At 38.7% G+C, this 15750-nt stretch overlaps 1 protein-coding gene across 1 annotated transcript in view; it reads left to right on the forward strand.

The window, feature by feature from the left end:
* The window catches only part of LOC123233390, a 42597-nt gene that overhangs the window by 17284 nt on the left and 9563 nt on the right, over nucleotides 1-15750 (forward strand). The window contains exons 3-4 of the mRNA XM_044659504.1: nucleotides 1962-5303; nucleotides 11271-11465. Coding sequence (XP_044515439.1) covers nucleotides 1962-5303; nucleotides 11271-11465 — 3537 coding nt within the window. The remainder of the gene's footprint in view (nucleotides 1-1961; nucleotides 5304-11270; nucleotides 11466-15750) is intronic.

Consider the following 15750-nt stretch of genomic DNA (forward strand, 5'->3'; position numbering starts at 1 on the left):
TCAGGAACAGGTCCCGGAGCTGCTGATGACTCGATGGGTGCCCCAAACTTGCTCTATTTCTTTTTAGCTGGGTTCGGAGCTATAGGTGAGTGTGGAGGGGGTGGGGGTGGGGCGGTTGCTCAGCTCGCGATTGAGTGAGTGAGAGCCCTTTTTAGCTTGGAAATGTCTCGATTCCACGTACCTTCCACGCTGTGCCCTGTTGTGGGGTTCCTCCGTTCGTCTGGACTTGTTTTTATGTCCCCTTGAGGAGTTTTGTATGTTTCGGTCAGGAGAGGTTAAGAGCTGCTTCTTACTCTGCCGCCATCTTAACCGGGAAAAAAAAAAAAAAACAGGTTTTTTTTTTTATTAAAAATAAGAAAAGATGAATTGCCAACAGAAAAAGTTTTGATGTTTATCTGACATTTGTCAGTCAATTGAAGCTCGCCAGCAGTGTGACATTGTGATGTTTATATCAAGCCCTAGCACAGTGTACAGTCTCCTTCATGATATCTTTCTTCATTTTAAAATGTTTGACCTAACTAGTCACAAAGGAAAAACCAAGAGGATGAAGGGTGTCCATTGTCCATTGTTCAATGGAAAACCTAGAGTTGTTCTCTCAACACATATAACTTGGAGAGGCACTGCAGACGGATGACAAACTTGTCTCAAAATGAAACAGGACTTAGGGGGTAGCAGGATTACTTTTGGAAATTGCAGTGGTCTTAATGACTTCAACCTTTTCCTGAAATATATGTTTCAGCATTTCAACAATTTTTTTTGTTTGTTTGTTTTAAACTCTTACCTTCCGTCTTGGAGTCAATACTGTGTATTGGCTCCAAGGCAGAAGAGTGGTAAGGGTAGGCAATGGGGGTGAAGTGACTTGCCCAGGGTCACATAGCTGGGAAGTGTCTGAGGCCAGATTTGAACCTAGGATCTCCCATCTCTAGGCCTGGTTCTCAATTCACTGAGCTAATCAGCTGCCCCCTCAACAATTTGTTTTAACAGCTTTTGTTTTCAACCTCTATAGGAAGTAGCATGAAACACTGGAGATAATCATGGATTTGGAGTCAAAGGACCTGAGTGTGACTTTCTTAGTACCTGTGTAACATTGGGTAAATCACTTAACTTCTGTGGGTCTCAGTTTCTTCATCTGCAAAACAAATGCATTGAATCCAACAGGGTTAACTTTCCTTGCAATAAATATATGATACTATGAACCTAATATTTTCCAAGTGATATCATATGGTTATAAGTTATAGAATGTCAACAATAGTCTTTTTTAAAAACCCTTAGCTTCCATCTTAGAATCAATACTATATATTGGTTCCAAGGCAGAAGAATGGTAAGGGCTAGGCAATGGGGGTTAAGTGACTTGCCTAGGGTCACACAGCTAGGAAGTGTGTGAGGCCAGATCCAGGACTTCCCATCTCTCTGCCTGATTCTCAAACCACTGAGCCACCTAACTGCCCCCTCCAACAATAGTTTCTTGAAGAATTACAATTCCAGATCACCCAGATGGCAGCAAAGTATGAGGATGATGTCGTATATTAAGAACCAAGAATTGTATGGTAGAAACAGCATCAAGATATCATTAGAGAGATGGTCGACTGGAAAAGGAGGGAGGGCAGTCATGTATTGGGACTGAGGGCTAACCAAAACATAGCATTTGTTCCATTGGACCCACACAATATCAAGAGATCTAGAAGAAATTCCCCAAAGAAGTTGGGTGGATTCCCTTAAGAGCATTTGTGGGAAAAATGGATGAGTTGAGAAGGCATGGATGGATTGTGATCTGTCCCACTGCAGGCGTACCCACATCCCTGAGATTACAGATGCATTCAAGTAAGTATGTACCTCAAAGTACTATTGGGAGTATCAAATAAGGTAACCTAAAAGCACTTCCTCTATTGTGGTTATCATTGTAAAAATATTTAAATATCTCTCTCTCTTCCCTTTCTTCACCCTGGTGACTTTTTGAACAGATTCTCCTTACTGAGGATGATGCGACAATAAGGAAAATCATTCAAGCAGCTTGTTGGTGTCTGAATTGCTTTGAAGCCCTGGAGACTTCAGGGGATGTTTCTACTATGCAAGCTTTCTTCCAGGATTTCTCTGAAGGTCTACTTTTTCTGAACACCATGACTGAACAGCGCCTGCTGGAACTGAAGTGGTCAATCCATCGTGAATCTCTAGCCCAGTGTCTACAGATCTTGAAGAAGTGTATTCCTCTACTTCATACAGCCAGAAGTGGGAGCCTCAGTCATTCCCAGAACCAGCAGGTGAGAGAGTCCAGGAGCTACGTTTTTGATCTGACCAAGAAAACCCTTGAAGAACTAATTGCCCTGTTAAATGCAGAACGTGAACCACAGAGGGATCTCCAGGAAAGAAGTGGAGTGTTCTCTCAGCACTTGGAGCAACTTCTGATGCTACTGGCTGAACCAACAGTAGAAGCTGTCCTTCAGGGAGATCTAGATTCTCTCTTAGGGGTGGTGGTATTCCACTGCATGCTCCTAGCTGAATCTTCCAGACCTCCACTGAAGCTGAAGTTAGTCCAATGCTGCCACTGTCTGTTGGAGCTTAGAAATATGATTATTCAATGCCTGGGCAGGCTGGAGACCCTATCTCCAGGGGACTGCTCAGATCAGGAGCTGAGGGAGAAATGGGCCATGTTGAAGTGTGAGGTGGATATTCTTGCCCAAACCATGCAGATTGGGCTTCTCTACCAGATCCTGGATACGTTTACAGATGTTCAAGGACCTCTGAAAAGGCTGATTCAAGCCGCCTGGGGGATTACAGTGCTTGGCTCTTCCTGGGACCGTGAAGGGTTTGCCAAAAGCCTCCAGCCTTTTATTAATGCTTTCTGCATGCATTTTGAAAAGATGTTCAAAGTGGCTCATTTAGTTTTGGTCCGTTGCACCCACCATCAAACTGGTAAAGAAATAGGGGAAGCCATGTCTAGCCTACAAAAACTTATGGCCAGAGTACTCCCTCTTTTCACCAAGGGTAATGAAAGGCTGGATCTAGCCTGGGTTTCTGATACCTTCCAGGGTGTGTACCAGGCATGGGTCCAGGCAGCAGAAGGCCTGTTGGCATGTTTTGATAATGTTTTCAACATCTCTGAATTTTTGACTATGTCTATTGAGGAAATGACAGAACACACAGGTTTCTCTGAATGGGCTTTGAACAGTGGAAATTCCAAGGAATTTTCCTGGCATGTAGCTTATCTTCAGGGTCGAGCTAAGCACATAGTGCAAGTGATGAACAGATATGTGGACCAAAACCGAGATCCCATTTTTCGGAATGGTTTGAGAGTTTTAATTCAGCAACTAGAGAACTCCATTCCAGTAGTAACAGCAGCTGCTGAGCACTGTTTAGAAAACAGGAATTATATCCAAGCCAAGGATGAGTTTCTCAGTAAGGCCAAACTTCTTATTGATTCTACTCAAAGTGTCCACGATGGATTGGATGGGACCAACCACCCAGATATCTTAAGCCCACTCCGAAATCAAGTCCATAAATTCATCACTCCTATAGGACAACTGTGCCTTACTCCTCATAGCCTCTTAGAGTTCAGCAGCCTAGAACCCATGGGCAAACTCATTGGCGGGCATAGTATAGATGAAGAATTCCCAGGCACTTCAAATGATCCTAGGGAATGTCATTCTAGGAATATTTCCACACTCGGCTTTATGGGTCCTAAGATCATTCAACAGGGGATACCACTATCTGTCATCAGGAAACTTGTTCTGGCTGTAGAGAAACATGACCTCCCAGCAGTCAGTTCTGCTTGCACAGAATTGCTGGATCTTGCTAATTGTACTGATGCTGCTCAAAAGGCCCTGATAGGGGAAAAGTCATCAGAGTTAGAGATTATAGGAGAAAGACAAGACATCATCTCTCTAACACCTTATACAATTGACTTAGCTAAAGAAATTGCAAATGAACCAGGCTCTAGTACAGGGAGGGTGCTCAAAGCAGCCCTCCAGCTGTCTGAAAAGATTGCTGAAAGCCACCAAAGTTTAGCAGGCATAGCTGGTGATTGGTACTATCTCTCTCAGCAGCTGTTTTGTGGCATCCAGTCTTCTGATCTTCCAAGGAATGTGCAGATCTTTAGTGAAGTTAGGCAGAACATAAAGGATGTGGCTCAGCTAGCAGACAAAGCTGGACGGATGCATCTGAATAAAGAGCTCCCTTTGTCAATCCAGAATCCAGAGCAATTGCTCCAGATTCAAGCTAAACTCAAGAAAGTGGAAACTCATGCTAGGCACTTACTGGACAAGGTATTAGATTCAAATGGTTTCCAGGCTACTAAGACAGGGGAAACAAGCATCAAGGGGATCTGCCTTTTGTGGTCAGTGGCTGTCCAAGCCTTGTTAAGGGGCATCGATGGCTTCATTGGTAGAGACATTCTATTCTTAAAGGAGTTGAGGCAGGTGGTAAAGGACAAGTTGGGTTTACAGGATGGGATGGCCCCCCTGACTAACACTTCTTTGAGATTACAGGAAGCTGCAAGACTATCTGCTTTGTTGTGTGGTGATGAGAGAGTGAAGGGGGAGGTGGTTTTGCTGCAGGGGGAGGTCCATGTGCTGACAGAAGCTCTGGTAGAGGTGGCCCAGATCCTCGCCCTCTCTCCTCCCTTGGCACCCAATCTGTCCATCCGTTTTGAACTTCTCCAAAGGGAGCTTGCCCTTCAAGCCAAAGTCCTGGTGGCCTATCTCAGTAGCATCAACAAAGACTATGAAAGGACCATACAGGATACCATTCAGCTAGCACTCTCTGCTTCCAGGGCTTCCAAAGATGACAAGACAAGATTCAAAGCTGCTCTGGGAAAGAATATGACCCAGATCACCTCTGGCATCCAGACAGTTCAGAAAATTGTGGAGGAAGGTCTGGAATCTGGACCCAGCCAGGAAAGTCTCCAAAGAATAATGGAGCACCTCATCTTCCTCACTGCTGAAGTTGGACAGAAATCCCACATGCTCCTGGAACATCCTCAGGACAAGGTAGCTGGGATGCTAGAAAGTCTTCAGTGGGAGTGGGCAGCCGAGGCTCATTATGTGACAGCCCAACTCCAGGTGTGGAGAGGCACTCAAACCTCAGCCCTGCAGCAACTAGAACAAGACTTGCAGACTGGTGATGCATCTCAAGATCCTGACCTGACCCTGCCTAGTAAGGAAGAAGGTCGCACAGAGGCAGAAGTGGGTAACATAACACATCAGGCTACATCTTCAAGAGGAATCTTAGACCCAGGTGGTTCAGAGGAGCCTTGCCCTGACCTGGAGGATATTGCTGATGTGGCAGCTTCTAAAGAGAATCTGGGTGAGGTATGGTAGCTATAATCTTTGATTATCCTATTCCTGTCCTTCCTGAATCCCATCTCTTAGCACTAGCTTAGTAACTAAAGTAACTAATAAGTAAGTTCCAGGAAAATCCTACTTCTCCTGTGATGAAACCTCCCCTGACTATCCCAGGCTACAGTATTCTCTCTTCTCTGAATTCCCCTGAACTCCTATAGTACTCATCTATGACCCTTTCTGATACTTAGCATATATGGCCTTTGTGTACATATCATACCTACCATGATGGAATGGTCATTTCTCAAGGCAGACATCATGTCTTTCTTTCTCATACGGTACCCAGAATGGTGTTTTCATTAGACATTTAATTCCAGTTGCTAAGTGGAAGGAGGGAAGGAAAAAAGACAGGGGAGAAAGATAGGATAAAGAAAGGAAGGGAAATGGGATAAGGAAAAGAAAGAAGGCATGGAGGAAAGGGATGAATGAAGGAAGTAGGGACTCATAAACACTGGACAGGGAGAAAGATTCCATTTGGGAAGTTCTTTACTGTGATCTCTAGTATTGAGGATTGGGACTGGAGCTGTGATTTTCATTGACATAAGGAACTTCTGGATGAGGAAACTTCCTCTATCGGTGCAACTTATTATCTCAAAGAGTTGCTTTGAGCACTGAGAAGTTAATTTACTTGTCCAGGGTGACACAGCTACTATGCTTCAGAGGTGGGACTTAAACCCAAGTCTTCCTTAGCTTAGTGCCTGGCATGCATAGTAAGTGCTTAATAGTTTTTATTTCATTAATTAATTAGTCAATTAATTAATTCTTGACTCTGACACTAGCACTCTACTTAAGTTTTGTATCTTTCCCAATATCTAGACATGATAATCATTAGGCTCCATAACATATCATACTGCTTCAGTAAACTGTGTTACTATTAGTAATATTATTTCAAAATAATATAATACTGAAAAAATAATAACTAATATATAATATTTAAGTAAAATATAACTAACATATAATATAATATAATATCTAGTATAATATAGTCTTGGAAGTCATTCTGTGAAATTACCTTTTACCAAGGTCCTTTTCATGAACAACCCTCACTGGAAGGGGTCCGTAATGTATCTGTCTTAAATTTTGTAATGTTCCAGCAGTTGAAATGACATGCTAGAATCTTGTTATGAGTCCTTCAGAAGAAGTATTTTTATAAATTAATGTTGATCATCACTGTTATACTGGACCTATTGCTTTTTCCTTTACTAGAACTTAGTCCTTACTCTCTCAAGGCTGGCACTATGTCTTTTTTTTTTTTTTTTTTTTTTTTTTTTTAAATTTTAAACCCTTAACTTCTGTGTATTGACTTATAGGTGGAAGATTGGTAAGGGTAGGCAATGGGGGTCAAGTGACTTGCCCAGGGTCACACAGCTGGGAAGTGTCTGAGGCCGTATTTGAACCTAGGACCTCCTGTCTCTAGGCCTGGCTCTCAATCCACTGAGCTACCCAGCTGCCCCTGGCACTATGTCTTTTAAACTTTTGAACCTTTCTAGCGTCTAGTATAGTGGCCTATATATATTAGGTCATAATAAATGGTGGTTGCTGTTGTTAATAGGAAAAGAGTAAAACAATCTGTTTTATCTTTGCACATGTCCTTCTTCCTCCCTACCATTCTAAGCCTCTAAATTCTTCTTTCCACTGATACGAATCTCTGAAGTACACATGCCTACTATTCTTTTGCCAATAAGAAATACAAGATACAAATTCTGGCTTTGAGCCTTTTGAGTCCTTGTTAAATGAATACTAGGCTGGTTTGAATACAGTCTGTTCTGGAAGCAGAGATGCTAATATTCAGAAAAAAATCCTTCAATTTATTATCCAAGTTCAATTAATCACTTATTGAGTACTTATTAAAAGCATATGGCTAGGTGCTAGGGAAGAGAGGAAGGAAAGTGAAGTAAAATTAAATGAAGATCTAATCCTAGTCTCTGGTGACAATAGAAATACATGTTGAACAATTAAAGAATTCAATTTTATTCAATACTCTCTCCGTATAATACTATCAGGCATTTTCAGGTCAAGTGTTGTTCTGAATACTTGATATCAGGTGACATTTCCTTGTGAATGCTAAGTGCATTCAGAGCACGATAAAGAGCATAGTGGATTGAGAGCAGTCAGGGAAAGTTTCCTGGGGGAGATAAATCTGGAAAGGGAGCCTCAAAGAAAGCATGGGAAAAGATTAGGAAGGGAGGGATAGGAAGGGCAGTCCAGGAATATTGTGTAGAAGCCACTGTCCAGGGTGCTATTCCAAGTGACTAGTACCACTGGGTAAAATTCTTTTGTTCGGTACTTTGCTATTGATGTAGGAATAATTATTCTACAAGTAACCAAGAAAATGGTCTGCAATTATATCTTCACTGTGAAATCTCTTAGCCTGTCTCAACTACTGTTCAGGGTGGTAGTCTTTAGCAGCCATCTGGATCACCCACTAAATAACTCAGGTTTTTATGTCTCTTTAAGATGAATAAACTTCTCTGTCCTTACAATATGCTTGTGATATAGGTAGTGAGGATATTATTCACATTTCCAGACGAGGTCTTAGAGTATCTGGCCAATGTCAACAACAGAAAGTATACTAAGAAGGCACTTACGTTTATAAGGAATAATAGTTTCCTTGGTTCAGGGACTATATATGTGCCATAAATGAAAGAGGGGGAAAAGAAAAAAAGAGAGAGACAGACACATATATGTAGTTTTATATATCTATATAAAAGGGTTGTCCTTGGGGAAACCAAGTCAAGTCAAGAAGCATTTATTAAGAGGCTACAATGGCAGGCATTGTGCTAAGCACTAAGATACAAAAAAAAAAAAAAGGAAAATCCAAAACAAAATACCACCACTGCCACTATCATCAACAACAAAACATTTCCTGCTTTTAAGGAGTTCATAATCTGATAAGGGATTCAAAATGCAAATAACCATGTACAAACAAACAAGACAAAGTGGACATGATTTTCTAGGGAAGACATTAGGATTAAAAGAAAATTAGAAGAGGCTTCTGAGAGAAGATGGGAATTTAGTTTGGACTTGAAGGAAGTTAATTGTTAGAGGGAGAGAATGCCAGGCATGGGGACAACCAGTAAAAATGTCTAGTGTAGAGAGATGGAATGTTTTGTTGGAGAAACAATGAAGCAGCCAGTATCACTGGATGTTAGAGTACATTCGTTGTTGTTCAGTCATTTCAGTCTCACCCAACTCTTAAAAATTTTTTAGGCGGCAGCTGGGTAGCTCAGTGGATTGAGATCCAGGCCTAGAGACGGGAGATCCTAGGTTCAAATCTGGCCTCAGACATTTCCCAGTTGTGTGACCCTGGACAAATCACTTAACCCCCCATTTTCTAGCCCTTACCACTCTTCTGCCTTGGAGCCAATACACAGTATTGACTCCAAGATGGAAGGTAAGGGTTTTTATTTTTAAAAAGAAAATAACTTTTTATTGTCATGCAAAACACACTTCCATATTGGTCATTGTTATAAGAGCACACTCATACATAACCAAAACCCCCAAATAAAACCAAAGATACACTAATGTGAGAGATGATTCCAACAGTTCTTTCTCTGGAGGTGGAAAGCATTCCCTGTCATAAGTCTTTCAGGATTTTCCCAGATCATTGCATCACTGAGAGTAGCCAAGTTTTCACAGATAATCATCATCCAATATTGCTGTTATTGTTCACAGTGTTCTCCAAGTTCTGCTTATTTCATTCCACATCAGTTCCTATAGATCTTTCCAGCTTTTTCTGAAATCATCTTTCTTATCATTTCTTATAGCAAAATAGTACTCTGTTACCCACATGTACCACAATTTGTTTAGCCATTCCCCAATTGATGGATATCCCCATAATTTCCAATTCTTTGCCATCACAAAAGAACAGCTATAAATATTTTTGTACAAGTAGGTCCTTTTCCCATTTTCATTATTTATTTGACATATAGACCAGTAGTGTAATTACTGGATCAAAGGGTATGCACAGTTTTATAGCCCTTTGGATATAGTTCCAAATTGCCCTCCAGAATGGTTGGATCAGTTTACAACTCCACCAACAATGCATTAGTTTCCCAATTTTGCCATACCCCCTCCAACATTTCCTTTACTGCCATATTGGCCAATCTTATAAATGTGAAGTGGTATCTTAGCATTGTTTTAATTTGCATTTCTCTAATCAGGAATAATTTAGAACATTTTTTTCCATATGATTATTGATGGCTTTGATTTTTTCATCTGAAAATTGCTTATTCATATCCTTTTACCATTTTTCAATTGGGGAATGGCTTGTATTCTTATAAATTTGATTTAGTTATTTATAAATTTGAGAAATTAGATCTTTATCAGAGACATTTGTTATAAAATTTTTTTTCTGTGTTCTTTCCCTTCTAATCTTGGTTACATTAATTAGTTTTGGTTGCAGAAAAGCTTTGTGGGGATTTAACTGCTTTCAGCTTTTTCAAGGTGATATGATATAATGAGAGGTGTGTTTAATATTTTCCTGACCTGTGCTTTAGTCTGTGAGTGGGTAAAAGCACTCTTTTACCCTTTGGAACTGTGACGAGGACCTCCTGCTTCCCTGTGGCTGCAAGTACTGGTGTTTGCTAGTGCTATTCCTCACCCTGAAACCTTGCCTCAGGACTGCTACCTGTATCTGTGCATGGTCAATGCAAGAAGAGTCTTCCACCCAGAACCAGCAAAGGGACCCTTGCAATTTCCTTCTTATCAGTTATCTAATCCTCCTTAATGTCTATGGCTGAGAGCTATGGAAACCTTGACTGCTGCTTCAGTTGTGCCCAGGGCCATTTGCTGTGGTGAGGCCTGCCCTGGTATGCTGCTTTGTACTCCATCTCCACTTGGTGTTCTAGATATCTTATGTTAGCCTTCTAAGTTGTTTTGGGCTGAAAAACTACTTCACCCCATCCTTTTGTGGGTTATGCTGCTCCAGAACTTGTTCTGAGACATTATTATATCAAAGTTTTTTGAAGGGTAATTTGACAGAGATGGGTACCTTCTCCATCATCTTGGCTGCACCCCTCATGAGGTCATATTTTAAAAGTATTTAGCTTAGCCAGTGCCAGGTATATAGTAGATGCTTAATAAATACCACTTTCTTTCCCAGTAAGTGGATAAGGTAGGTCAAGTCTTCTGACTGTTGACCTAATGTCAAAAAAAATAGTCTAGAATTAAAAATCTTCATTCAGACATTCTTGCCTTTTGATACCCATTTATATGAGTTAATAAGAGCATCATAATTTATTATAGAGCAATAAGGTTGTCTTATATGTAAGTGAAGATCTTAAAGTTGAAGGCATATTAAATGAATCTTTAATTTCTTGAGCCTTTTTAGTTTACAGTCTGTTGCCTGAATTTTCAAGTTTTTAAATTTGTGACAAAGAGGACCCCAGTCTACATAGGCAAACATTATCTGTAAATTTTCCATTTTACAGAAAACTATTTTTACTAGATACAAATTTTTGCAAACTCTTAAAGTAAAAATAATGAGGTTATATGGGAATTTTAGTGTTCCTGTTTGCTTTACTAGTAAGCTATTTGCCTAAGAATTCAGAAATATTTGATTAGAGAAGCTTAAGGATGGAACATTTTTCTGCTTTTATTTATATCTTTATCAAAAGGAAATTTTTAAAAGGGCCAGTTTTCTTTATAGTGGTAAAAATCCCAGATATTGGAAAAATATTGGGTGTTTTATTAATTCCTCCAAAGCTGAGTACAAAGCATGCTGGATTGGGATTTAGAGGACCTGTGTTCAAATTCCAGATCTGCTAATGACTATTTTTGTGTCCTCAGTGGTCACAACCTTCTGGGATCTTCATTTTCTTATATGAAAAATGCATGCATTTGTATATGGGATGGTGGTGGTAGATTTCCTAACTTCTTAGGTTCCTTCTCTTTACATCTATGATCCTATAAGCTTTTCATTCTTTATTTTGACAGCTAACTAGCAAGTCCCATGGTGCTTTGCCTTGCTGTCCATCTGAGCCAAGCCCTGACCCAGACCGTCCATTTCTGAGGGATGATGCCATGGACAAGTGGAAGGACAACAGTAATAGAATTGAACAGCTCACCAGGGAAATGGCCACAGAAGTGTTTCACATGGCCCAGAGTCTGAAGAGGAAAGGGACTATAATGGTACTTCCCAGCAAAAGGCTGCCTTCTGGTTCAGAAGACCAACTAAATATCCCTAGAAACTGAGTCACAGGAACAAAAATGGGTTAACATTCAGGGAATCTCTCTTCTTGATGTTTCTGTTCCCCAACTCTAGAGACAGCACTGGGGTGGGTCTGCTAGGAAATTGAAATCAAGACAAAAGTAATCAACTGTTCCTTTTCCAGGTCATTTGTTTCTTCTCTATAATGAGTAACAATTTACTTCCATATCTCCCTTTTCCTGAGTTCAGTCTGAGTTCAGCTCCTAGAACCTTTTCCTCTTCCACTGGAGGGACTATTTTCACCCCTCAGAGGCAGCTTCTGACTCAAATCAAAGTTTCTCCTCAAAGGATGGAGTGGCAATGAACCTCCTGCTTGTTGGAGTGGTTTCCAAAATTAGAACTTATGACAAGAGAGACTTTACTTTTGATAGGACTAGCTTCATTGAAACAAAAAGTTGTCTAGGAAATGTTATTTGGGGAAATCAAACAAAGAATGGTTCCCTCTTCTTGCATAGCACTTTCCCCCTTTGCTATACCACAATGCCTAAAATATATATTTATTCTTTCTATATAAGGTACTAACATATTTTAATATGTCAAAAGAGCTATTATTTTTTCAAGTAAGTAGTTATACCCTTCACTGATATAGATTGCAATCCTTTCATGTCTTAGTAGATGATTTAATGAGTTCTGGTGATGGATGAGTCTCTTCATATTTTATCAGGCTGGTTCTTGAATGTCAGACACTGGATCTGGGCTATTTCAGTACTTGAAATATTTTCTAAGTTAGTAAGGCCTTCCAAAGCTTGCACTGTGCTGGCACAGCCAATGTAAAGATGCAAATGTTATGTGTTAGGACTATTAGTTAAAATAACTCCGATTAATTCATTATTAGATAAGGTAGAGGCAACTAGTAAATAGTGAATAGAATGCTTGAAACGATAGGCAAAAACTAAATCCTGATGTTTTTGGTAAATGGTAATTGGATAGAGCCCTGAACTTGGAGCTGAGAAGATCAGAATTCAAATCTAGCCTCAGATACTTACTATGAGACTCTGAGCAATTTACTTAATCTCTGTCATCTTCAGTTTCCTTATGTGTAAAATGGAAATCAAAGGGATCAAATGAAATGTTTGTAAGGTGTTTTTCAATTCTTAAAGTGTTATATGAATTATAACATATTGTTATTATTATTTTAATAACTCCAAGTCACAAAACAAGGTATTACCAACCAGTAGAGAATAATAAGAAGAAATAAGTTCATCCTTAAACCTAGATTTAATGAAATCAAGGGAATACTAATATCTGAAGAGGGAAAAGTTGAAAAACTAGAGGTCTCTGCAAATCTTTACTCAACACAAATTTAGAAATTACATATAATAACAAAATGGATGACAAAAAAGAACTGATCTTTGAAATTACTTTGAAAAGGAGATAGATATACATAGACTGGAATTTTTGAAAAACACTTAAAATTTTTTTTAGGTTGTCAGTATGAATTCAACAAGGAGAATTATTCCAAAGCAGGATAATTTTTAAAAGCTCATCTCTGCTACAACTATCATGAATGCACATATTCTCTCACAGTATTTGACAGAAAGTATAAAATCCTTTAGAACATAGCATTATAAGTGAGTCTTTTGCTATGGTCAGAACAAGAGGAGAAAAGGTATAGTTATCAAGCAAAATGACAGAAACAGAGGAAACAGAGAACCCCTGAAAGATGTGGAAAATTTCTGGCTGTCTATGTTGTCCAATAAAGTATAACTCAATAAAAATGTTAGTGGTATCAAATGAGAAACAGAAAGGATGTCTATATAATTAAGGCCAGAACAGATACATCAAGGGAAGTGATTGAAACCAGAACTTAAAAAAAAAAGTTAGAAAGTGATAGGACCAGAAGATCTCTTATTATTGGTCCAGTTGCTATACAATGGCAAGTAAATTACTGGCAAAGCACTTTCTCAGCTTCTTCTTGGATATGAGCCTGATTGTACTTTTTAAAATAGAAGATAAATATCTATACCAAGAGATGAGAACACTAGCGACCCCATGAAATATAGTTCATGCATTTATGTACTTAAATCAAAGCATTCATGGCTTGTATGGTTCTTTAAAAATCTATAAATACTTATAAGAAAGGAATAAATTGACTGAGAAGAAAAAAGGGTGTGGGAGAGTCCCAGGGGTGGCAAGAACAACTTATCCATTCAGTAATTATTGAACAAGCTGCTTTTATTAAAAGTGCAGTAATGTTTGTATTGCCTTTATTATCACAAATACTCTAACTCACTTTTATGACCAGGGCTTAGTCTGCAAAGATATAAAAATACAAGTATAGTGAGTACATTAAGACATTCAATGTCCACATGGAAGACTGTTTTCTAAAACATAAAACCAATATGATAATATAAGTAACAATTGGTTTAAAACATGGCATTTTTTAGGGAGACAATTAAATCCCATCATGGTTCAGGCTGACTTTAAATCTATTATCATCTCTCCTAAATCAAACCAAATATGTCTTCCAAATTAAAGAGGAAGTTCAACCAAAACTTAGAATTATTTAATTACTTATTAATTACTTAAAATATGGATGACATCAAGCTACACGGCACCACAGAAATATATATTAAACAACTCAATGAATTTTTTTCAATAAAATCAAAATGTCATTTGAGCTTAATAAGTGTAAAACTTATACCAAGAAAAATAGAGATTAAAAGTTTTCAGCTTGAATCTAGAGATCAAATTAAAACAGTGAATGCAGGTGATACAAATATCTTGATTTCCTCCAGGAAACTTACATCGGATAGAAAGCCACAAAGAAAAAGCTGTGTCTGAATATTTTAGGAGACTTACTGGCATTCTGAAATAAAACCTTAATGGAAAGAATACATTTAAAGCAATTAGGAGCTACACAATACCATTCTTAATGCACACACAATACAATTCGTAATGTACATGTTTGGCACTATCAGAATGGACCATAACAGATTTGGAAAGGATCCTAATAAAAACTCATACAATATTAATGCAATATACCCTAAAGTAGCTGTAGAAAGATTAACACTTCCTTACCAAAAAAGAAGAATATGAATAGATATTCTTAGACTATCATTTAAACAGGTAAAAAACTAACAGAAATACTTTCAAAATAAGACATCACTTTTCTATGCAATAAAAAAGGATAATTAATAGGAATATATAATTAGGTTTTTCGATTGTAAGCAAGAGTGGTTTGTATCTGAATGAAGATTATTATGGAATGGCTTTAAGTTTCAAGAGCAGAACGAAAAAAGGCCCTCAATGAGTGACATCTGAATGAATTTAGATGATATGTTGTCAAAACAGTATTGGACAAATGGTGGAGTTATGGAGATGTGTTCTTAGAAATGGAGGGGTTCATCATGGTGGTTCAGGACCAGGACATTGCCCCTAGGGATCACAGAAAAGATATTTTTAAAGAGCTTCGATGTAAGGATTAATGCAGATTGTGTAAGGAAACAGTAGAAACTGTGCAACACATCCTTGCAAAAATTTAGCACCCACTGAATACCTAACAAGATATAACCTGGTGATTAGAATTACAAATCAGATGCCTCCTATTTTATGTAGACTGAGAGATGATAAATCTTCACCTCACAGATACAAACCTCAAAATATACTTGAGAATCCAACCAATAAACTATGTTAAAACCAGACCATTATAATAGACCGTTGCTTGCTTACAATCGTCAAGATGTAATATTGATCAAGAATATTGATTAAGAAAATCAAGAACAGTGTTTTAAAAAGATGTTTCCTTACTAAATACTCATAATCTCTAAGATATGTAGGATAAAAATCTTTCAAAATATAGAGACATATTACAACAGAAAGAAGTAAACTATGTAGGTGTAGTAGTTGTCATCCTTTCTACTACTGGAGTTGTACCAAAAATGCTTTCAGGGGCAGCTGGGTAGCTCAGTGGAGTGAGAGTCAGGCCTAGAGACAGGAGGTCCTAGGTTCAAACCCAGCCTCAGCCACTTCCCAGCTGTGTGACCCTGGGCAAGTCACTTGACCCCCATTGCCCACCCTTACCACTCTTCCACCTATGAGACAATACGCCGAAGTACAAGGGTTTAAAAAACAAAACAAAACAAAAAAAATGCTTTCAGTGAATCTACAGACTTTATATCCTAATTATATCTATTAAAATTAGCTTTTAAAAGCATCGTTTTATCTACCTGTGCATTAGCCTACAGAACATTAAATATAAGAGAA

Source organism: Gracilinanus agilis, chromosome 2, assembly GCF_016433145.1.
Source record: "Gracilinanus agilis isolate LMUSP501 chromosome 2, AgileGrace, whole genome shotgun sequence".
In the NCBI taxonomy this organism is placed as follows: Eukaryota; Metazoa; Chordata; class Mammalia; order Didelphimorphia; family Didelphidae; genus Gracilinanus; species Gracilinanus agilis.